A 26,173-nucleotide genomic window follows, 5' to 3' on the forward strand; every position below is an offset into this window, starting at 1 on the left:
GTGTTGGTATTGGATTTGTTGTTACCCCGCCGGTTGTTTCGGTAGCCTCTAGGAGAGGCGTTAGAGTTTGCTACCGGCTTCGGAGGTGTCGCTGGCGGTGTGACTTGGTCGGGTTGGGCATAGAGCACTTGTGTGCTCCATTCTTTTAAGTTGTACGGGCATTCCTTAATGGAATGTCCCATTACTTGGCAGATGTCATAGAAAGCTTTACGAGGGCAACTCCCCTTAGTGTGCCCTTCTGTTTTGCGGTCGGTGCACCATAGTTCCTTTCCTTCTTTGCTACCTTCTTTGTCAGCTTTTAGTTCTTTCATCATCCTCATCATATCCCTTCAGAGTGCTTGCATCGTTTTGGACTCCCCATCATTGCCTTCATTTGTACTGTCACCATTGCTCACCCGATGCTTCCCTCGAGATGTTTGATTTTCACTATCAATATCCTTCGCACGGTTGTATGCTTCGTCATACGCGGGGGGACCACCTTCATCTTCCATCTAAGGGATGGTACCAATCCTCCAACAAACCATCTCTTCTTGAGGCCATCAGCCGGCTGGTTCTCCATTTTGTTGAGCAGTTCCCTCAGCCTTCTATTATATGCCTGCACGCTTTTGCTTTTTCCCTGCTTGGTATTGTAAATCTCCGCCACAATTTCATTGTCGTCCCGTAGGAGTTTGAACTCCTCTTGGAAAGCCTTCTTCAGACTGTTCTAGGATGTTTTATACTGGGCATCCAGGTCCGTATACCAGTCAATGGCTATTCCTTGCAGAGTGGCTGGAAATGGCTTCAACCAGTAATCCCGGTCATCCTGGCCATTTGCTTCCCAAATGGTCGTGCATGTCTTACAATGTCGCACGGGATCCTCCAAACCGTCGCCCATGAATTTTGGAAGCTTTTGTTTCTCCGAGGTGTGTGCCATTGTTTTTGTCTGGAGGGTTTTATGTAGCGCTTGGAAGCTACTATATGCTCGGAAGGTATTATGTGTCTGGAAGGTACCGTACGCTCTTGACCTGGTTGGACTCCTGTCCTTTGGTCACCCTTGCTCCTATAGTCCCTCGTTCCCGAGGTTTCTGGATCTGACCCTCCTATTTTGGTCTCCTCTGACAAGGACAAATTCCTGATGCCAGATAATGTTGCTTCAAAAATATTGGCGACCTCTTCGTGTAGGTCCCGTACCGCCTCCTCTCCTTGTTTAGAATACTCTAACGGGTTGCTTTGCGACTTGGGTCCTGAGTCTTCTTCACTCAATTTCGAGTGTGGAGCCTGGTCGGCGAGATCTTCCTTTGCTACGTCTGGAAGTGGCAGGTTCCTCGCAACCTCCGCCAACTCCTTCCACATACACGGCCTTTGTCTCTCTTGACTACGACTCCAACTCACACTCCGACTTCTGCTACATTTCTCAGGGCTTTTCAAGTCAGCAACCTCCCTTAGCCGTTGTCTCCGCTCAGCCTTTTCCTTTATACGGAGAGATCTTCGTACCCTTCCCTCGTCTACTCCTTCGGTGGCAGTGGTACGTTTCTCTTTGTTCGGCTGTAGGGGCATTAAGTGCCAGAGGTATGGCGTCGGCTTGTCTCCCTCTCCTCTTCCTCCCTACGGTTGCGCTCTTCGTACCTTTGGAGTACTTGTTGCCGATGGAGTTCCCCTACAGTTTCCTCCCTTCGGTCTTGAAGTGCAATCAGATTTCTGGCGAGTAACCTTGAATACTTTCGAGCAGGTCAAAGACGGGAGTGCTAACGGTGAGTTCACCACATACCGTGCCTTCAGAGACGACTCTCCTGAGCCTCCCTCTGCACGTATTGTGTGACCGACACGTCCCACAACTCTACCAAGTTTGCCGTCAACTGATCCTCTCGTGCCTCTTCTGCAGTACTTTCTTCGTGTGTGTCACTGTCCATGACAATTAATTGCTGGTTGAATGGCCGACCCATTAATTCCTTCCGCCTGCCGCCATAGTTATCTCCAAGTTCGTTTAGGCAACGACGCCAAAATGTTTAGTCCTTAATATAGGTTGGTAAACTCATGGATAAAAAAAGGATTTCCCACATGTACCAACTATTCATGTAACAAAACATTCATATACCAAAGCACAAGTAACAACAATAATCAACCATACCAGAAGAATGATATCTTTATTGAATTCTCCAGAATATGCCTGTAAAATACCATTCCTGCCAAGGTTCCATCTGAATCATATATAGACTCGACGGTTGGCCAAGTTGCCAACCGTCACTAACTACCAATTACCCCACAGGAACCTCTCGGCGACTCAACATAACCAAACATAAACACCCATCTTGACTTCAAACTAACATGTGTTATTGACCCCTAACATCAGCTTGCGGGGGATGTCGACTCTGGAGGTCTGCGATGCTCCTAGCGCGTCGGGTGCCTTTGAAGACTCTGTCGCCAATTTAGGCATTTATCCTGCACACCTGGACACAAATTATGAGGCAATTCTTAATGCGAAAATATGGGTTAGTAGTGCCCATAGACGGTGTTAGTATAAAAATTGTTAAACAACCAGATAATTTTAAAATTTGAAAGCGTTTTAAATAGGCCTCTTAAACAATTTAAATTCTACCCTGGGGATTAAATGTAATCTGGATACTAAAGATTAATCGGTTCTTTGGCTAGTTGGTTTGAGCAAATTTCTAAATGCGGCCTCCTACGCTGTTGACGATTGAAAGTTGCCAATACAATTGGCTTGTGAATAAGCGTTTAAATTTTCAATGACTGTGTTGATTGTGTTGACTGTGCGCTTTGAAAAGATGATCGCATGTTTGCAGTTTTTTGGACCAGAATTGCTAAATTTGCCTAAGTCTGAATTTCTTGGCTAGAGGGTCGATTTTGACAGTTTACGATAGTTGAATGTTGTTGCTTGGGTATTTGATTTTCAAAAATCAATTTGAAATTTTATCTTGCAGACTAAACCCTAGGTTAACAACATGATAATTTACACAAACTTAAGCCAATTGGAGGGGAAAATCGAACTCACCTGGCGATTTTGGTTTCAAACAACTTTGCCCAATAGACTCCTCCTGCGCGATCTTGGTATTCTGGCCACTGGACTAAGCAGCTTTGGGTCTCTTTTCCTTTTCATCCAAACACCCCTATATAAATCCGGGTTACAAAGCCATTGTGCACAATTTTGATGAACGCCACGTGACTGTGCAATCCGCTATCCATCTATCTCCAAACTTCGGGCCACGAGTTTCAAACATATTACTTCATTTTCGGCTAAATGAAACTAATTGTGCGAATTTGTATCTCAAATGATATAGCCCTGGATGTGAATGTGTGTAGAAGTGATATCGCCTTTCATTTGGAACTCGGGCAAATCAAGGATTTTATGCAACTTTAAACCCTAAAGATTTTCGCCTTTACCTTTTCAGCTCCTAAAGAAAACCCTACTGTGTGATTTTGACTCCCTGTTTCATAATGCGATCTCTCTGCTCATTTTCGGCTAAATGGAGGTTCGCATGAATGCACTTTGCCAAACTTCAAGTCATTTTGAGGAAATGTGCGATTTAGGGGTTTTAAGACTTTTTTTCAACGCCCCTTTCGGCCAAATGATGCTCTTTTCACAATTTTGACCCTCTCTCCTCATGTTGGGTTTTTAAAATTAAAAGGAGCCTATTTTAAACTTTCGGCCCTATTGTGCGAACTTTGGTCTTTTCGGGTTACTTAACTGAATTTCGCGATTTTGTTTCTTTCTATTTTCTGCCGGTGAGGCCTTTTTGGGGAATTTGGACTTTAGTCTCATTTTCGGCTCACTAGCTTACTTTGCGCGATTCTGGCCTTTACTCTCATTTTCAGCTTAATGGAGACGGGGATTTGTGAGCTTTTTCCTCACATTTTGGCCTTAGAGGCCGATTTGTGAACTTCAAGTGCACTTTAGCGTTTTAAGGTATTTTGCGACTTACATTTTCACGACTCACACTTATGTTTTCAAGCCGGTTTTCTTTATTGCCTCTCATTTTGGCCATTTAGGCCAATTTTGACAATTTGAGCTCGTATTTTGGGTCTAAAGGCCGATTTTGGTGAACTTTCTATCATTTCGACCCTTTAGGCCGATTTTAGTCTTCAAATGGCATTCTGACTTGGATTTCGGCCTTAAGAAGCATTTACAACTTGCAATTTTTCCTTTTAAGGACAATTTTCCCCTTTTGTCTCTCACTTTGGCCTTTGAGGCCAAATTTTGAAACTTAATTTTAAATAATTTGCTCACAAGTCCTGTTGCCTTGCCAATATTCACGATTTTACCTTAAGGCTCCTTATTCATCTTCCCTTTGCGAATAGAATTGCGATTGACTCTCAGGTTATGGAATCTCCAGGACTTAGGACTCAGACTTGGCACAATCGCAGGTAGGATCATCTCCTTAACACTCCAACCTCTTCAATGTTGGACTCCTCTTTGCAAATCTACCAAAATTGTCCCACTAGGGACCTCAGCGAGGACGCGACCAACAAACTAAAAAGGGGGCCCCTGTTGGCGACAAGGAGTGTGTGCAAGGCACAACAATAGGTTTACCATCTTTTCCAGGGCATTTTTTGATGTCTCTTCCTTTTATTCCACACAAATGGCCTACCACCCGCTAATATGAACTATTACATTCAATACCACATTCTTGGCATCTCCAATTGAATCCGCCACCTCCTGGAAGTGGTTTTAAAATGTCAACATACTTCCATAAGGGAGAATTTGGATCATTTTTTTGTTTTGTAATTGTTTGTTCATTGCCAATGGACGAAGAGGTAGATGCCATTCTAGTTCCTATGGCAAGAAATAACATAAACATATTAAAAAACAAAAACAAAATAATGAAAAACAATTAATGTTTCATGTTCGACAATTTGTGAAACAAAAATAGTTGGAAAAAAATGTTAAAAAACCTACATCTTGTAGCCAGTGGGAGCTTGCAAATGTATGGAAATGATGCTGTAACACTTGTTGAAGCTTCAAAAATTAGTCTTCAACTCCTATTTGATCTTGGAAGCAGAACTTTGTTTACCCTTTCTTCACCCTACTGTCAAAAAACTTTTGTTTGCAACACAAATGAGGAGAAATGAGCCAAGATTATGTTTTAGAAGTCACTTTTAGGGTATAAAATTCACTTTTTACATGGCTGATTCCAAAAAAACTTTAAATTTTACATAAAATATGGCTTTTTGGGCTGCCTAGCCGCTTGGGTTCGACTTGGGTCCGCCCGGGTTTGACCTGGTTCGATCTTGGTCCGCCCGGGTTCGAGCTAGGTCGAACCCCCATTGAAAAATTTGAACCTTGGTCGAACCAAGGCTGGACCGGACCCGAACCAGGGGTGTCTAGGGGTGAACCTGGTAAGCTAGATTATTAGTGATAAAATAGGTTGATAACATTGCATTAGTAGATTAGACTCGTGTAATTTTAAACAGCCAACATATTCCTTGATGCAAGAAACTAGTCTTTTCGGCAGATTTTCACTGCATTTTGGGAAAGACAATTGGGTGTGATGGGTTTCCATGCTATTGAGGTTCCCAAAGCTAGTGCAACAAGATTGCAAAACAATCACAAACCATTATTGGACCCATGTTCGTCCTGGTGACCGGTTTGCTAGGGATACCCCATTCTTGGGCACCCCTTCCGTTCCACACTCAGCTGCCAGCCTGCAGCATTGTGGCACATGGCCATCTTAAGGGCTTTAAGATGGCCATGTGCCACACTGCTGCCAGCTCGGTATTGCTAACAGCTTGGTGTGCATGACATTTTTTATTTTGTTTTGTGGCATTTTGAAGCTCCATGTGTATCATGAATGCATTTTTTTTAGGTGGATGACAATATTTGTATTGTAATAAAATGATGTGTATTAATGAAACCAATTCAATGATTTCAGAACCAATTTGGAATGACAATGAAATGTAGGTCTTTTCTTTGCTGGTGTATTCATGGAGTTGGATGAGGTCACAGTTTTTTTTGTCTTATGCCACGTTTATGTTTTGTGGAAGCCAGAGATTAACAGTTTGAATCTCATTTGTTGTTGGCTTGGCATGGGATTGGTACAACACCCATCAGCACCCATGCTACACCATTCATGGTGCCTCAAGTGAAATCTCAGGGCAGCTTCCATTTGTAACTTGGTGGAATTCAATGTGATGGTCTTAAGGTCATTGTTGCTGTTTTCATTGTAATTAATTGTACCTGGATTGACTGGGATGTGGTGTCGTTTATTGTTTATAATTATCTTATTTTTATAAACAAAGATAAAACATCTTATTTTTATAAACAAAGATAAAATATAAAGAATTTACACTAGAATGGGTGGCATAGATTCTGTATCCTCCACTCTGCTGTGCCTGCACGAGGATGGCTTCCTTTCCAAATGTAAGATTGCCCTTTCACTGGACATTATGTTTGAATTTTCAATTTTGATACATTTGCACCCATTCACAGACAACATAATAAAAGACAGGAAACTGGTTTGCACAATGTAAATATCTGGCTTACTCACTAATGATGATAAATGTAAACAATTGGAAGAATCGTCTTTAGATGGCTAAATATGGATGGTTTAATATTTGTACCAAAAGGGATTGCTTTCTCAACATTGTTTTTCAAGATTTGTTCAGGTAATTGATTTCTTACTTTGTCACAGTTTAAGTGAACCACAACGACAGGTGATATGGACCAACACCATCAATATAGTTTGTCATGCTTGGATTGAAGAATGCATCATATCTGGGAAAAGGTTGGAGTCAGAACCTTACAATCTCAGGTAATGTATTCCATATTTAATTGGAATCCACTTTAATGAAGTTAAGCATTGGATTTTAACGTTTCTGTATGATAGTTGAATTTCTTTGTGGACAAGAACATTGTTATTTGCGATAAGAATGCCTAAATTTTGGATGTAGTGTTTGACTGTATTTTTGAATAGAATGAGGAGATCTGAAGTTTGCTGTTGTACAGGAGTGACAAAGAACTTGAGTACGTTCTTGCTTCAAATTGTATTGAAGTTAAATCTGGCCCACATTCTATCTTTGATAAGACAGTAATACAATCAAATATGGGGAACAGTTCAGTCACAGAAAATCAAAGTTCTTCCAACATACAATCTGATACAGAGAACAGATTAGGCTTTGATGATAATCATTATCGAAGGTCTTCCAGTAAGGACAAGATCAACCCTGAAAATTTTACAGCAGGAGCACGTAGTGAACAACAGATAGATTATTCACCTGGACGCCACTATGATCTTTCAGAGCTTAAAGGAATTGATAATGTTGGCCATAGTTTTGATCTACATAAGGATTCTGCTGACGTTGTAGAAAACATGAGTCAAATCTTACTTGGGGTTCCATCCAACTTTTATTGATTTGCATCATGTCTCAGGTATTGCGAATACTAGTTTAAGTCCACCAAATTGGGAAGAAACTGAATATGGTTCTGCACTTCATGCAAAACATTCAAGTTCCAATATGTTGGTTTTCATCCCAATCTAGAATCATTGCCGATGCCAGCAAACTGAGGATATTTGTGTGTGATCGATTCAAACTCTGGAAGAGGCCATTGGAAAAGGTCCCGTGTATGTTCTAAATTGAGGATTTATGTCAAAGGACTTTTCTCAACTACTTAGCTAATCATGTAAAGAAATGAGAATGCATCCATTTCTTTGACTGCAGTTACCAACTTTCTCTAGATAGCTGAAATTTCAATATAACATGCAATGAAATGAAGAGACTGGAAATGCCTCGCAGTCAAATGACATCATGTTCAAAATGCCTCTCAAATTTCCATGTGGCATTCAGCCCTAAGTGCTGGAGGATGCTGAAATGCGGTATGCTGCCATTTGGAATATAGTAGCATAACTTGTCCAGTTACTACTAATAGTTCCAACTTCCAAGGAACAAATAAGTTTAACTTGCACAAGCAATTCAGCTGGAGTTTAAATTCACACCAAAACACAACCCGGGGGCTACGCAAAGCACTTACAATTTTTAAATTTATTGTACCCTCTCAAGGGCAAGTTTTAAGCTTGCTCGGTATAGAGCATATTTCATGGCAAGTGTGAATTTGTGGAGAGCTAGCCATCTACATATTCAACAAATTCATTGAAGCTGTGTTTTATGTTAATCTGAATAGAAAGTTTCTTTTTGGACACACTAGCTCATTGTGGGAAATTTTGATGTTACCTTAAAAATTTGTATATAACTTGCTGATATATAATTTATCTATTATGAACATTAGATGTATTTTTTGTTTTGCTCCGTTCTAGTTGGAAAGGATTTACAGACAAATCTTTCCAGGATTGGACAGTTAATTTGATGACGACAACATTCAGACTAAGACTTGGTTGAGGACTTACAAACTAACCGATAATTTACATGTTCAGAAAACTAACTGTTCCATGAAAGTATTATTGAATGTTTTCTAGACTTGAAAATAGTGAATGATGAGATATCCCAATAACCTTTAAAAACGTGTGCACACAAGTTGTTCCTTTTAAAAAAAAATAAAAGAGACAATCCTGCAAGGAATCAATTACTTATTCTTATTGTGTGGAAATTATCTATAAATTAGTGCTGTGCACACAAATTGCTTTTTCTTAAATAAGAGTAAGATTTGTATGTGTATGGAGTCCATACATATTTTTCTTATTTTAATAAAGTATAATTTGTCAAAAATGAATTATTTTTAAATAACAGAATGCTACTTAAAAACATACTTTATATATAGTGAAGATGGGAAGAAAAAAATCATGTATTTCCATTTCAAATTAACAAATGTCTCATGTACTTTATAATTTTAGGTAATATTATGTTCAAAAGAGATTTTTTTGTGCGAAGTCATTGTAAGAAATAATTTTTAAATTAAATAATAATAAAAAACTGTGGGTTATGCTACTGTTGTTTTTCCTTAGAATGTGAAAAAATAAAAAATAAATAAAAATGCTATAATAAAGGATTGCTAAACTTTTTTTAGGTGAAAAACAGTTTTTTGACATGGTTGGGTGCCCGGGAAAAGTGATGCTGCTTTATTTTGAATAAGTTGTATTATGACCACCAGGTCTTAATTTCGAATTATTGAGACCAAAGATCCTCTTAATAATTTTCTTTGAATTTTATTTTTCTCGTGCTTTAATTTTTTAGAATTATCTTCCCTGACTGATTGCTGAATTGTTCAATTTTGTTTAATAATCTTGGTTTGTTAACAACAGTTTGTTAATTCTCTGTTGTGTGGGTAAAAGTTTTAGTCAATCATAACTTTTTTGGAATATTTTTATTTGAGTTGTAGTCGTAGTTGTTTTGTTGTTGGCAAAATCAGTTTGAATTCAAATGTGAATGCATTTGAATGCTAATGTTTCTTATATCCAATTAAATTTATTTATCATATCTAAAGTTTCTCGTCAGTTTTTTGGTCGAGCATTCAGACCCAATCTTGTTTAAGGTTTCCAATTTTATCTTGTTTTGTTTTAGGATTCCTTTTTGAGAATGAATCTATTATTATTTTTTTCTTTTTAATTAATCTTATTTTGATGTTTGGATTAATCTTTACAAAAACATCAATCTTTAAGTGAGTTGTAGTTTCTTCCGTTAAGTTGTTTTAGTTTTGAGAAAAAATCAGTTTGAATTGAAATTTAAATGTCTAGGTTTTTTATATCCAATTAAATTATTTATTATATCAAGAATCTTTGCCAATAGCAAAAAAACCAGTTTGAATTCAAATTTAATTGTCTAGATTTCTTATATCCAACTAAATTATTTACTAGCATACCTATATTTTATAAATAAAATTCATGTATAGGACGTTGAGAGATATCAAAATTTTTTATAAAAAAATTGTACTCATAAATATAAACAAATGACAAGATTCACAATTTAAACCAACTAAAACGCATATCACATTGACATTGCAACCTTATTTACAAGATAGATATACATGCAAGAAATTGAATGTAATAAAACCTACAACTTAGCGATAGAATCTAATTAAACATTGCTTTCAAATAAATAATCAATCAATCTAAATCTATTATCACTATGCTCTATGCTCTTTCCTTATCACTATTTTAATTGTATTATATATTTGATTATAATAATCAATCAATCTTAAATCACGATTCAATCATATCATAGACAAAACTAAATATTCTATCAGTTTCATTTATAATATGGTTGTATTTTTTATTTAATATTACTTAATTGAATCTAACAATGACTCTAAAAATTCACCGAACATGGCAATAGATTTTGAAAAGTCAAATACTCTAAACCTTAGAATAGATAAACTTGATGACGATGGCTTTAAGATTTAACATTATAGTTCAATTTCATGGTTCAATTAGGCTTAAGGTTAGTGTTTACTTCGTGTGAAGGTTTTATAAGTGTAAGTGTGCAATTTAGGTTTGGGTTTAGAGTTGGGCTTTAATTTGGTTTAGTATAAGGGTTCAATTTTCTTAGGTGTTAGGGTTAAGGTTTAATTTGGTTTAAGAGTTATGATGGATTTGTAGGGGTAAATAGTTTTGACTATTTACGTTTACTTAAGTTTTAACTTAGGTAACATCATTTATTAGGTAGATGGATAATTGTAGACACTTCCAGATGAAGACACTTGTCCAAATCTTGTGTACTCTTATCAATTGCTCTTGCCTATTTGAGCAAGGCTCCTTGTACATTCATATTCACCTCATTTCAATAAAATCTCATGTGTTGAATCTCTCTTAGTTGTGGAGGATGTTCTACAAATTGTCTCCTAGGTTGGGTGGAGACACCTACATGGTATCAAAGCCTCCCATTCTACAGCTCCTTATTTAGATAGTCTATCATTTTTAAGTTTTGTGGTCTTGGATTGTCTTGATCTGTCTTGTTATTGGAGGCATTCAATTTTTAAAGTGCCTCATCCGTGGATCAAACTTGGCATGTCTGATTGTGGTCAAATGATTTCATTCACTGGTGGCTTATCTGATTGTGGTCAAATGATTTCATTCATTGGTGGCTTGTCTTTGTTTGGTGATCAAATTTCCCTACCCTCAATTATCAACCATGCACCTCTATTGCAATAAATTGCATGTTTCTAATAGGTATTGGTTCTTTCTTTCAAGAGCAACTAATGATAATTTATAAGTGGAAGAATCTTGACTAGTTTTTTCATGGTGATGATTGGTGTACATCAATCTCTTGTTTAAGCATGTGGGATATGTGTTAGTCTCTAGTCATTGCTTTCTTGAGCTTGTCGTCTCAAATATTCACTGGTAGCATGCCATACCTCAATCAATTGACACTATATACTTTATATTAGACCGATAGTTTGTCTGGTTTGGGGCCTTTATTTGCATCGTTTCTTTGTGAGAGGTCATATTTCCCACCACTGAAGTATTTCACTTGATCGTGGATATGTAGAATTAAGAAAAACATTTTGTCGTGAGGAAACTTGCTCAACCAGTGAGATTTGTTGTGATTGCACTCTAAACGTATTTTTGCTCGTGTATGGCAGTGTAACTACATCAACCTTCATTTAGTTTCATCCTCAAATTCACTGGTTGGCCTCCATATTTTCCATGTGATTTTATGTTTGTAAGATTGGCTACATCAGACCCATGTTGGTCAATTTGTTGGCGCATCAAAAGGTTTTGGGCATCTTGTTTTTTATCAACGATCAGCAAAACATGACTGGGTAGAGAAACTCCTTCTCAAGCTACATTTTTCTTTGGCCAGGTGTATTGTCTTTTCCTTGGAGGTTAGAGAATTTGTTGTGAAAGACATATCTTTGTGGTTGTCCTGTTGATGAGGAACTTATCATCCTATGTGGTGGATATTCTTGCAATGATTATAGTTGAGACATTTTTTAGCTGCTTATTTGTTGTTTAAGATTTGAGTCGTACTCTCATTTGATTGGACTCAAGTCTTCACTATAGTGGCGAATTTATTATTAGAAATTCTTGCATTCATTTTTAGTTGCAACAAGTTGTTTGAGTAGCGTTGATATATTGGCCTTCTTCACTCCTTTGTTGGTGCATTTATTATGTGATTTGTTGTTCCATGTGATGTGATTTGATCATGCTTGGATGTTGGGCCTGCATTTAATGCTTGCAGCATGAGGTATTTCCTAGGCTCAAACATTTTGGGCTAGTAGTACCTTCACATTTATCTTGGTAGGCATTCATATTTGGCAATCGTTTTCCTTGCCAATAGGGACCAACTTCAATTTTCTATAGGATCTAAATAATTTTTTGTTTGTTTGATTATTACATTTACTATTGTCGCTCGTAACATGTGTTGTAGTACATCATTAAGATTTGATCTCTCTTGAATCATGGGTCAACTTTATTTGCTTTCATATTCAATGACACTAAATCTTAAGTGTGGCGATTTCATGTAAAATGTTGTCGACGAAAGTGGCTATGAGTATAGGGGTGGAACACAAAGCCACCACTGAACCCTACCACTGCTCTACTCATTGGTGCCCTTTTTGTCATGGAGAACATTTTTTCCGACTTGTTGAGTTGATACAAGTCCAATAAATGACCAACCCTTGCCCTCAGATGCTTACGAGGGGTGGGTCATTTTTTCATTGTTAGGTCCTAATCATGTTTTCTCTTCAAATGGCCATAACTTGGATGTCCAGAGTCTATGTTTAGCAAATTTAGTATCATTCGAAAGGTGGTTCCATGCACTATTTATTGGTGTAATTTATTTTTTAAGCATTGTTAGACAGATATGATATCGGGAGTAAACTGAGAGGGGGGGGGGGGGTGAATCAGTTTACCATTAGAAATCAGAACTAATGCACAACAAAACCATTAAATCGGAGCACAAAGAAATCAACACAACAAAGGATAAAACATGAAAGCATAGTACACACAACACCAATATTTTGACGTGGAAAACCCGGTAAAGGGAAAAACCATGGTGGGAAACCCTACCCACAATCAAATAATACTTCTGTAGTAGTATGTGAAATTAAAATGGGGATTGCACTTGCAATCAGGCCAACCATCTAGAGCTCACCGCTCATCACAAAAAGAAGTCTCACTGACTTACAAAAACATTAGACTACAATCTGAAAAGAGTGAGCTATGAAAGTAGCATCTCCTAATGCTTGATACAGTTTCGATTAAGCACATATGTCTTCCCTACAATACAAAAACCTTCACCAAATGATATATCACTTGTTTGCACATAAAACTTCCTCTAATAATGCAGACATAACCATCAATCCTATCCATATGCAAATTACATGAATAAGTCACCTATAAATACAGATCATCAACCTTATTGACAAGGTCGACTAAACCCTAAACCTATAAACCCATAATAACAAAAATTACATTACACGGTATCACAAGACCAATATTATGATTTACATGACATAGCATGGACCTAAATCAAGTAACCAAACAATTCCATCCACTGGAAATTCTGCTAAGACCAAAATCCAACATGCTTCACCAACCGGTAGAAACCCTTAGTGACGTAACACAGAAAGTCTAACTGGATCCAAATAGGACCACCATAACAGCACGCTAGCCAATGCAAAGTCACCAAACACTTGGAATATGATCAAGAAGCACCTTCAGCATGATAGAAACCAGTTCCATAAGTCAGACCAAAATCGTCTGACCAAAACATCAAATATCACTTATCGGTAAAGCTAACTAGTACCAGGAAATACCAATCGGGAACATAAGCGATAGTTACTGGAGCACCAAAACATGAACCAATAGAAAATGAAAAACAAATAACCATCCAGAGTAAGCATCCAAAACCAATTCCAGAGATCTGATCATACTAGATCAGATCATAGCCAAAACCAAGATGATCACCAAGACTAACCGGGATAGGTCCAACCGGGATAGCCTCCAATCTGGATACAATGTTGATATCAATGACAACACTTAACCAAATCCAACATATTGCCAACAATCTCCCCCTTTGGTATTGATGGCAACATTGAATGTGAAAAACATCCAAGTGCCAAGGAATGCCAACAATCTCCCTCAAAGATATGATTGATTTTCACATGAATACCACTTCTCCCCCTTTGACATCAATGACAAAGGACGGATACCAAATCAAAAATACTGAACCAAACAACTGACTACCCCCCCTGAGTAGTAGCATCATTTCATCAACCCGGATCAAAGAAAATATCTTATAAGCTTACCGGATTGATACATTCCTGCATCTCTAAGTCTCTTCCAAAGGGTTGGTAACCCCCAACCGATCTCTGAGATATTCAAATGTATCTTTAGGCAATGGTTTAGTGAGAATATATGCAATCTTCTCCTTAGTAGGAACATAAACCAATCTGACTTCCTTTGCTTCAACCTTTTCCTTCAAGAAGTTGTACCTTATAGAAAAGTGTTTTGATTTGGACTGAAATACCAGATTCTTTGACATATCAATAGCATCAGTAATATCACAGTGAATAACAATAAGCTCATCATAACTTACCCTTATATCTTTTAACATTTGCTTCATCCATAAAATCTGAGTACAATTGGTAGCAACAACTACATATTCCACTTCAGTGGTAGATAATGAAGTACATGATTGTTTCTTGCTAAGCCATTAAACCAATTTCTTCTCAAGAAAGAATGCAATGCCAGTAGTTCTCTTTCTGTCATCCACATCTCCCGCTCAATCAAAATCTATATATGCACATAATCTGAAGTCATCATTCTTTGGATACCATAACCTAAGGTCTGTTGTACCTGCCAAATACCTGAATATCCTCTTAACAACGATATCATGAGTTTCTCTAGGATCTGACTGAAATCTAGAGGCAATACAAATAACATTCATAATATCAGGTCTAGTCTGAGTTAAGTACAACAATCCACCAATCATTGATATGTATCTACTTGGATTCACTTTAGGGGATTCATCATCCTTTGACATTTTCCAATCGGTTATCATAGGAGTACCGACATGTTTGGAATTATGAAGTCAAATTTATTAAGTAACTCCTTCACATACTTAGTTTGACAAATGAAAACAACTTTATCAATCTGCAAACCTAAGAAAAATTTCATCTCACCAATCATAGACATTTCAAATTCATTCTTCATATCATCAACAAATTTCATGCGTAGACTGTCTTCTCCTCCAAAAATGATATCATTCACAAAGACTTCAATGATCACAATGTTATCATGCTCAATTTTGTAATATAGGTTACTATCAGCATTACCTTTGCTAAAACCAAGCTTATAAAGATATTTGTCTAATCTAGCATACCATGCTCTAAGGGCTTGTTTTAGTCCATATAAAGCTTTCTTCAATCTGCAAACCATGTCCTTGTCTTCCGATAAAGAAAATACATTAGGTTGCTCAATGTAGACTTCCTCTTCAAGATCTCCATTCAGAAATGTGCATTTAACATCCATCTAATATACTTTGTAGTTCTTGTGTGCAACATAAGCAAGAAAAAGTCTTATCGCTTCAATTCTTGCAACTGGGGCATAAGTCTCACCATAATCAAATCCTTCTTCCTGTGAATAACCTTTGCAAACCAATCTATCCTTGTTCCTCACAATCTGACCTTCCTCATTCAATTTATTCCCGTAAATCCATTTAGTTCCAATAATGTTCTTGTCTTTAGGTCTAGGAACTAGTTCCCATGTCTTATTATTTTCAATCTGATCTAATTCTTCTTCCATTGCTTTTATCCAATTTTCATCTTTACTTGCTTCAAGAAATGATTCTGGTTCAATTTGAGAAATCAAACATACCTCTTTAGTAGCTAGCCTTCTCCTAGTCACCACAACTTTGCTTTTATCTCCATGATCCGATCTTTAGAATGATATATTTTCACATACCTGGGAGTCTTTGAATTTTCTTGATTTACAGACTCTTTCTGTTGTTCCTCTGTCACAGTTGAGTTTTCTGATGTTACCGGAGTGACAGGTTCACTATTCTGAGCAGCTTCATGCATTACCGATTCAGGTCTGATAAACTCATCTTCCGGTCCACAGTCATATGATATAATTTGATTACTGCCATGTTCATCCACCTTGACATTTATGCTCTCTGTTATCCTATTCAATCTTTTGTTGTAACATCTATATGGTTTGCTCTTAGTAGAATAACCCAAAAATATTCCTTCATCACTTATAGGATCAAATTTTCCCAATGCATCATCTCTTCTAATGTAACATTTACTTCCAAAAATTCTGAAATATTTGACGGTAGGAGTATGACCAAACCATATTTCATAAGGAGTCTTACCGGTATCATTGTTTATGTGTACTTTATTGAAAGTGTATACAACTGTATTGACAACTTCCCTCCAATAAATATCAGCCAATTTAGCTTATGTCATCATAGTCCTTGCCGCATCCAATATGGTTATGTTCTTCCTTTCCACCAATCCATTCTGCTGTGGAGTCCTAGGTGCAGAAAGTTGTTTTCCGATTCCCTTCTTCTCACAAAAGTTGTTGAATTCGCCGGATGTAAACTCACCGTCTTGATTTGATCTCAAACACTTTATCTTCAGTCATGTCTCAGTCTCAACCATAGCTTTAAAGATTTTGAATTTCTCAAAAGCTTCAGATTTTTCTTTAAAAAATGCTACCCACATCATTATAGAATAATCATCAATAAGTAGTATAACGTATCTATCACCTTGAAAACTTTTAGTCCTTGCCATTCCACACAGATCAGTATGAATAAGATCAAGAATTTCATTAGATTTATCATGTATGCTACTAAAAGAAGTTCTAACTTTCTTACCCATTTGACATTCTCTACATACTAGATTACGAGGTTTGACAATTTTGGGCAAATCTCTGACAGCCTGTGTTGAACTGATCTTCACTATGCAATTAAAATTTAGATGACACATCCTCTTATGCCATAACCAATTTTCATCAATCTGAACAATCAAGCAAGCTTTCTCACTGGAGTTCAAATGAAAGATGTTTCCATTGGTTTGGGTTCCGGAAGCAATTTCCAATCCAGATCTATTGATGATCTTACATTTCCCATCCTTGAATTGTAAATGGAATCCTCTATCCACCATCTGACCTACACTTAAAAGATTATGCTTTAAGCCTTCAACATATTAAACATCATCAGTGTTAGCCTTACCATCCAATGATATTGTTCCCTTGCCTTTGATCCTACATGCCTTATTGTCTCCAAATCTGACTAATCCGCCATCAAATTCTTGTAGTGATATAAATTTTCTCGTCACTAGTTATGTGATGTGAGCATCGACTGTCTATAACCCATTCATCCTTTTCTTCAATTTTAGAAGCTAAAGCCTTTTCCTCAGTATGAGTTGTTTCAATGACAGGTTCTGGAGAATCATCCTTGATAGCAATAAAAACCCAGTCCTTACCGGTTCCACTCACATGTTCATCATCATCATCATCATCATCATCATCATCATCATCATCATCATCATCATCATCATCATCACCATCACCAACATAATAACATGATTTATCCTTATTCCTTCTGAATCTAGGTCTCTTCTGATATCCCAGATTAGGCTTATAACTCTTCGCAAATCTTTCATGATTCCTAGCTGCTATTTCAAGGAATCTAGAAGCAAAATGACCAATCTTATTGCATGAAAAACATTTAAAAGGGACTTTACCTTCATACTTATTTCCAGCTGGTCCTTTAGGAATGCTTTTAGCAATCAGGGCTTCCAGCGCTTCAAGTTCTCTTTCTTCTCTTTCAATATCCTCCATATCTTTAGCATACATCTCCTTCCAATCTATCTCTTGCTTACCAGAGGTAGATGCTTTAAATGCAGTCTCATTTTTAGTAGCACTCTGTTCTCCAAGTTCCTCAAGCTCAAAAGCAGTCAATTTCCCAAGCAGTGTATCTCTGGTAACAGGGGTACTTGATATTGTCCAGAGTTCATTGATTGCAGTAGCCTTCATCTTATAAGTTGGAGGTAGAACTCTTAGATCCTTTGACACTATCTCATCCTCACTAACTGATCTACTGCAACATTTGATTCCCATAACAATCTCATTTACTCTATCCATGAAAGACTTATCTTCTCATCTTCTTCCATCTTCAAAGTTTCATACCTTACCCAAAAACCTTCAAGTTTTGCAATTTTCACAGCCTGGTCGCCTTCATAAGGAGTTTCAAGCTTTGTCCAGATCAGCTTTGCATTCTCCAACTCTATGATATTCAATAGCTTTTCATCAGATAGGGTGCTTAACAATGCTTCTTTTGCTCTGACATCATTTTCAACCTTTTTCAGTTCATCAGCTGGTGGCGGTTTTCCAGAATTAGGATCATGAGGTATATACCCTTTCTCCATTATCTCCCAAACTTTAGCTCCAAGACATCTGAGATGAATCTTCATTCACTCCTTCCATATTTTTTAATTTGTACCATCAAATTTGGAACTCTCCTTTGTTGGCATTTGATCATTTGATCTTAACCGATAATTATTTATTTGCTTGATGCAACCGATACATGTTTGATTAGATTGTTGCATGATGACTATGTTGTATGTTGTCATTGATGGCAACTATGTTTTTACAGTCATCTAAGTCCTATAGGTCAATCGACAAGGCTTAACTAGTAAGCAGAGACAGTTTTATTAGAACCAGTATTTAGGACTTTAACTGGTAGAAGACATACAAAGTTATATTCCGACAACCGGTATAGGAAATCTAAGAAGAATGAGATGATGTGGTTTGACAACAATAATGAAGGATGGTAGATGAAGTTATGTTCATGACCAAACATGCCGATTCGATTAGGTGAATGATATTTGATTGACAGAGAAGGTATTCTGACTGAGACTTAACCGGTAGTGATGAAAATCACTCAGATCGTTAAAACGACACATAATTGGATTTGTTATGTCGGTGGCCGACATAACTAAAGTGTACAATGCAAGATTGTCTAGATGCATTGAACCTAGGGAATTGTAACAAGGTTCTAGCCAACCTTATGATTATTTTAAATGTGTGATGAGGTATGAAAGGATATATGAATATGAGCTTGAAAGTGTGAAAGATCATTAGCGAATTTTGTATTTATGATAGTGTGATGATTAGAGGAGTTGAGAGATAAAGTCTATGTGATGTTGTAATGTTCTGAAGTGGATCTTATCAGACATTGAAGGTGTTATACTGAGATCATTTGTACTTGTTGTCTCTCAAACAATTGAAGTTTCATTTCAGTGACGCTTATTTCAAAATTGCTTTGTAAAAACTTTATGTGACTTATATTTATATATGCTCTGATGCAAAATTTGATGTAAAATGTATATATCTTTCATGTATTTTACTTCTTTATTTGACATTGTTGTCAAAGGGGGAGTAGTAGTTAAGGTCCAGTCAAAATTTTGTATGTAATGTAAAGGAGTAATAGGAGTAATTGCTAAGGGGGAGTACATGTCATATAGTCAATTTTTGTATTTCACACTTAGTTGACAATTTTTTTTTCTAAGTGTTGCCATCAATGCCAAAGGTGGAGATTGTTGGCATTTGATCATTTGATCTTAACTGGTAATTGTTTGTTTGCTTGATGCAACTAGTATATAATTTATTAGATTGTTGTATGATGACTATGTTGTATGTTGTGATTGATGGCAACTATGTTTTTACAGTCATCTATTTCCTATAGGTCAACCGGTAAGGCTAAACCGGTAAGCAGAGACCGTTTTATCAGAACCAATATTTAGGACTTTAACCTGTAAAAGATAGACATAGTTATATTCCGACAATCAGTACATGAAATCTATGAAGAATGAGATGATGCGGTTTGACAACAGTAATGAAGGATGGTAGGTGAAGTTATGTTCGTGACTGCACGTGCTGATTCGATCAAGTGAACGAGATTTGATTGACAAAGAAGGTATTTTGACTGAGACTTAACTGGTAGTGATGAAAATCACTTAGATCGGTAAAACGACACAGAATTGGATTTGTTATGTCGGTGACCGACATAACTAAAGTGTACAATGCAAGATTGTCTAGATGCATTGAACCTAAGGAATTGTAACAAGGTTCTAACCTACCTTATGATGATTTTAAATGTGTGATGAGGTTGTGTGCGGGAAAAGTGGTGCGATGAAATGGAAAATACAAATTCAGGACTAGTCCACACACCAATGAGACTCTTGATGCAAGTTATGGAGCTATATTGAATAACTCAACTTCCCAAGGGATGTTCCATTGTTCTCTATCTCACAAGACCCCTCAAGCCAATGCCATTGCTCTTAGATCCTGAGAAAAGTGACTTAGAGATGACAATCATGAGAATGAGGGATGTTTGATCAATTTAACATGAATGCAATCCTAAATGTGAATGATATTAACAAACATGAATTAAACTAGCATGTATATGATGATAAGATGACAAGATTAGTAAAAGAACTATCCTAACATGATACACTAGCTTAATATGATTATTTATGATAATAGAAATACTTCTAAAATGTTTATTAGATTATTTCTATTCAAAGAGAGACTAAATGCTTGATAAAATGACTAGATATGCTTAGTAAAATTCCTTTAAGTGTGATGCTAAAGACTTGGATATGAGAATGAGGGAATGAGGGCTCTATTTATAGGAAAAATAGGGCAATGGATGGTCAGGATTGGATGATCTTAGTAAGGGCTAGGATTGAAAGTTATCAATCCATACACTCAATTCTCACCAATGAAATGGTGACAATTGTCAACATAAGACTGCTTGAGAGGAGATGTAAGAAGCATTAAATGCTTGAGAAGACCTCATGGTTACCTTAGGAGGTAAGGGTTAATGTTAGGTTAAGGTTATCCACTAGATAAAGCTTTTACCCAAAGGATAAACTCTTGTGCAAGGGTTAAAGGAATAACCATGGTCAAAGCAATGAATGTTTGACGAGACCCTTGGGTTAGATGTGGGTTGAGTTAGAGACAAAGTCTCTAATCATACAAGAGGGTTGAGGTAACCATTAATGGTTTGGAAGACTTTCAAGGTTAACTTGTTGAAGACATAAAGCCTTTAATGGTTTTCAAAGACTTTGAGGGTTTGAGAAGTGACTTCCCTTTGTTTAGGGATGTGACAATATTTAGGAAATGGGTTAGGCTAATTTAGAAGTGATTAGAAGAATCTAGAAGAGGGGTTTAGAGAGGCAAGTGAGAAATGTAGGAGAATGCAAGTGGATGGAGGGTAATTTTAATTAAAATAAATTGCTTTATTTTAACTAAAATAGATGCAACTTGCATAAATACAAGTGGGGGATTTAAATAAATAAATTATATTTATTTATTTGAAGTGAACAATTTAATTAAATGTAAATTTAATTAAAAAGAGTAGAAAGGGGATTTAATTAAATAAAGTGATTTATTTTATTAAAGGATATGAAAGGCCTAGGTGAATTTATTTAAATAAATTGAATAACGTATTTAATCAAATAGATGAATGTGAATAATTTAATTAAATAGAGGAATGAGGTTAAAATGAATATTAAATATTCACTTAGGAAAGTGGTCATTTTTATACATCTATGGAGGTATGAAAGGATATATGAGTATGAGCTTGAAAGTGTCAAAGATCATTAGCGAATTTTGTATTTCTGATAGTGCGATGATCAAAGGAGTTGAGAGATGAAGTCTATGTGATGTTGTAATGTTCTGAAGTGGATCTTATCAGACACTGAAGGTGTTATACTGCAATCATTTGTATTTGTTGTCTCCCTCCTAACAGTCACAACTAGAAAATCCTCTTACAAGGTCACTCCTAATAGGGTGTAGTCGGATCCTAACAGGTCTGATCATTAAACACTCTAACCAGGTGACATATTAACTTGTGTTTACAAATCCCAGTAACTTGGGTAGATCCTAACAGGGCTGGACCTCACAGGCCTTTTTGTAAAGCTCTTAATCGGGCTTATACACTTCTAATAGGGTGTGCCCCAACTGAGTGTTGTAGACCTTAACTGGTCAGATCTTTATACTGCAGATAGTGGATCTTTGTGGGTACCTACTCCCACCGTGGTTTTTCCCATTTGGGTTTTCCACGTATAAAATTTTGTTTCATGTGGTTTATGCTTTGTGTGGTGATTGCATACTTGGTATTATTTCCAATATGCCTATTAAGTTTTAATTTGGTGAAATTGATAATCAGATTTGTATTGTTTTTACTTGCATTGATTCACCCCCCCTCTCAATGCCTTATAAGTTCATCATCCTTTCGGTAGGGATTGAATGTAGAACTAGATACAGTTTCCATCGGATCTCCTCAAGCAGTTAAGCTTCTGCAGAGAGGACCTTTCTCTGATACCAATTGTTAGACAGATCTGATACCAAGAGTAAACTGAGAGGGGGGGTGAATTGGTTTACCATCAGAAATTAAAACTAATGCATAACAAAACCATTAAACTAAAGCACAAAGATAGCAACACAATGAATGATAGAACATGAAAGCACAATACACACAACACCAATATTTTGACTATGGAAAACTCGGTAAAGGGAAAAACCATGGTGGAAAGCCCTACCCATAATCAGATAATACTTCTGCACCAGTATGTGAAATTACAATGGGGATTGCACTTGCAATCAGGCCAATCGCCTAGAGCTCATTTCTCATCACAAAAAGAAGTCTCACTGACTTACCAAAACATCAGACTACAATCCGGAAATAATGAACTATGAAGGTTGCATCTCCTAATGGTTGATACAGTTTCGATTAAGCACAAATGTCTGCCCTACAATACAAAAAACTTCACCAAATGATATATCACTTGTTCGCACATAAACCTTCCTCTGATAATGCAGGCACAACCATCGATCCCATCCATATGCAAATTACATGAATAAGTCACCTATAAATATAGATCATCAACCTTATTGACAAGGTCAGCTAAACCCTAAACCTATAAACCCATAATAACAAAAAATACATTACACGGTATCACCAGACCAATATTATTATTTACATTACATAACATGGACCTAAATCAAGTAACCAAACAATTCCATCCACCAAAACTTTCACTAAGACCAAAATCCAACACGCTTCACCAATCGATAGAAACTCTTAGTGAAGTAACACAAGAAGTCTAACCGGATCCAAATAGGACCACCATAATAGAACACCAACTAGTGAAAAGTCACCAAACACTTGGATTTTGATCAAAATGCACCTTTAGCATGATAGAAACCAGTTCCATAAGCCAGACCAAAATCGTCTAACCAAAACACAAAATATCACTTATCGATAAATCTAACTGGTACTGGGAAATACCAATCGGGAACATAAGCGATAGTTAGCGGAGCACCAAAACATGAACCAACAGAATATGGAAAACAAATAACCATCCAGAGTAAGCATCCAAAACTGATTCCAGAGATACGATCATACCGAATCAGAATCATAGCCAAAACTACGATGATCACCAAGACTAATTGGGATAGGTCCAACTGAGATAAAGTGTTGACATCAATGACAACACTTAACCAAATCCAATATATTCCCAACAAGGACATTTTTGTAGACATATTGAGATGCAATTTCACATCATGTATTTGGGGATTTTGCATAAATTGTGCTATATTCTTGTACTCATATTGTACTATAAAGTGTCATGGGGGTTTGTGTAGAGCCTTTATTGTTTACCAATCATAGCTTTGTCAAAGTGAGTACAAATCCATGACAATAGATGAATCAGAGGGATTCATGCCTCATGCATGTGTGTAGTTTGATGCACAACCTTTATTTAGGTGCAGGTACTATATTGGTCACTTCGGACCTTGAATTGGTTGGTGACATGATATCAATGAATTGGAAGGAAGTTAAGTGGTGGAAGAAATTCCTACACTAACTTTGAGAGGAGGGTAATGCAAAAACTTCTACAAATCATCACAACAGTTACAAAAAACAAAAATAGATATAATAACATTCAAACCATAACACAATGATTTATGTGGGGAAAACCCTTTCGAGAGAAAAACCCCACACTCCAAAAGTCGTCCAATATATTATTATGCAATCAAAAATAGATTACAATATACTTGCAAAGAAATCTCTTTGCAGGAGTACCACTAATCAGAGATTCAAAGGTAACTCAATAGCTATAAGACTCTTACACACAACCTCTATCTCACGCACCTCATATATAAGAGATACAATACAAGAAACTATCAAACGATATTACAAAACCATGGGCTTAAACCACCCAATAAGGTGTAGCCAACCTTATCTCCCTTCTAGATGCCCTATGATGTGTCTCTCCCTTTTACAACTCATTTATGTGTTCGATACAAATTATATTTCCTATTTCAGCAGTACAAACTTCTGGAGACCATAACTTGAGAACCATGTGTTTGATTGACGAATCGTTTGAAGCGTCAAAAAGATCGTGAAGTTCTATATTGTCTTGTAAACCTCTATGCTGTTTACATGCACTTTTCAAGGTGTTTTGAGGCCTCTAAATCCCTCAAAATCAAATTTAAACCTTTCATTAGACCCCTCCAAAATGGAAAACTTAATATATTCAAAATTAGCTGCGATATTGCGACGTAACTTTACCGGTATGCTTATCTAGCCAACTAGAAGCTTTTGGGAGAATTTTACACCATTTCGTGCTCAAATAAAAACTTACTATAGATAGTAACCTTACGTAAATGCAAGGTTGAGACACCATTTTCCCAACAAACTCCCACTTGTCGAACACCTTGCAAGAGAAAAGGGAGTATCAATACAATGAATCAATTGCTAGGGGCCATGAGGCCCATAGACTCCAAACACCATTTGAACTTATTTGTGCTCATAGCCTTAGTTAAAGAATCTGCAACATTTATCAAAGTTTCTGCCTTAACCAACTTCACCCTGCCATCTTCGACCATATCTCTAACAAAATGATACTGAACATCAATGTGCTTGGTCCGGGCATGAAATGTCAGGTTCTTAGCTAGGCATATGGCACTCTGACTGTCACAATAAACTGTCACGACTCCTTGTTTTATGCTAATGTCTGAACATAGTCTCTTAAGCCAAATGGCCTCTTTACAAGCATGCGTAGCTGCCATATACTCTGCTTCAAAAGTGGACAAAGCAACTACAACCTATCACTTACTCATTTAACTAATTGCACCACAAAATAAAGTAAACACATAAGCACTGGTGGATCTTTTGCTATCAATATCACCTGCCCAATCTAAATCCACATAACCATGAATATCAAGGGAAATCATGTCTCCAACTGTATTACCATGATAACACAAAGAATACTCTGAGGTACCCTTCAAATATCTAGAGACTCTTTTGACTGCATCCCAATGAACTCTACCAGGATTAGACATATATCTGGACAAAACTCCCACTGCTTGGGAAATGTTTGGTCTAGTACAAACCATAGCATACATCAAACTTCCAATTGCACTTTGGTAAGGCACTCTCCTCATGTCTTCCATCTCTGATGGGGATGTAGGACAATCTTGTTGTCCTCGATTTCGGCATGGCCAAAATCATGGTCCAACCCCTACAAAACTTGTCCATTTCATAGCCTATGTCCTCCAAGGTTAGTTGACTTCGCTCATAAGTCATGTCAGTTTGCATCTTTGTTTTTGTCATTGTTATGTTTTTACCTTCATCTTTTATTTTATCTTTTGTCTGCACTTCAGGTTTTAAAACCCGCAATGCAGTTTTTCTTGTGTTTTCTTGGATGTCGGGTTTTAAAGCCCATAGTGTAGTTTTGGTCTGCCAAGTAACACAGGTCGAGTTTTAAAACCTGACTTGCAGGTCTGCCTATGTGCAGGTCGGGAATTTTTCCCGACCTGCAGGTCTAAGTGTAGGTTGGGGAATTTTTCCCGACCTGCAACTTTGCCTATGTGCAGGTCGGGGAATTTTTCCCAACTTGCAGGTCTAAGTGCAAGTTGGGGAATTTTTCCCAACCTACAAGTTCTCCTATGTGCAGGTCGGGGAATTTTTCCCGACCTGTAGGTCCATTTGTAGGTCAGGCAAGTCTGCCTATGTGTAGGTCGGTGAATTTTTCCCGACCTACAGGTCTAAGTGCAAGTCAGGGATTTTTTCTCGACCTGCAAGTTTGCCTATGTGCAAGTCGAGGAATTTTTCTTGACCTACAAGTCCATGTGCAGGTTGAGAAAATTTTTCCTACATGTAACCTAGGTTTTGCCTTTCTTGCATATCAGACTTTAAAGCCTGATATGCAATCTTTGATTGATTTTCCTTTCACATCAGAATTTAAAGTCTGATGTGTGAATTTTGAGTT

The 26,173-nt window shown here is 37.0% G+C and overlaps 1 protein-coding gene across 2 annotated transcripts in view; it reads left to right on the top strand.

The window, feature by feature from the left end:
- LOC131071924 (DNA ligase 4) overlaps positions 1-8,211 on the top strand; it is a 174,321-nt gene extending 166,110 nt beyond the window's left edge. For both annotated transcript variants that reach the window (XM_059207764.1, XM_059207763.1), the window contains 2 exons: positions 6,624-6,743; positions 6,938-8,211. In XM_059207764.1, the coding sequence (XP_059063747.1) occupies positions 6,624-6,743; positions 6,938-7,343 (526 nt within the window). In that variant the 3' untranslated portion in view covers positions 7,344-8,211. The remainder of the gene's footprint in view (positions 1-6,623; positions 6,744-6,937) is intronic.
- Positions 8,212-26,173: the final 17,962 nt, after the last annotated feature.

This window comes from Cryptomeria japonica, chromosome 7 (genome assembly GCF_030272615.1).
Source record: "Cryptomeria japonica chromosome 7, Sugi_1.0, whole genome shotgun sequence".
In the NCBI taxonomy this organism is placed as follows: Eukaryota; Viridiplantae; Streptophyta; class Pinopsida; order Cupressales; family Cupressaceae; genus Cryptomeria; species Cryptomeria japonica.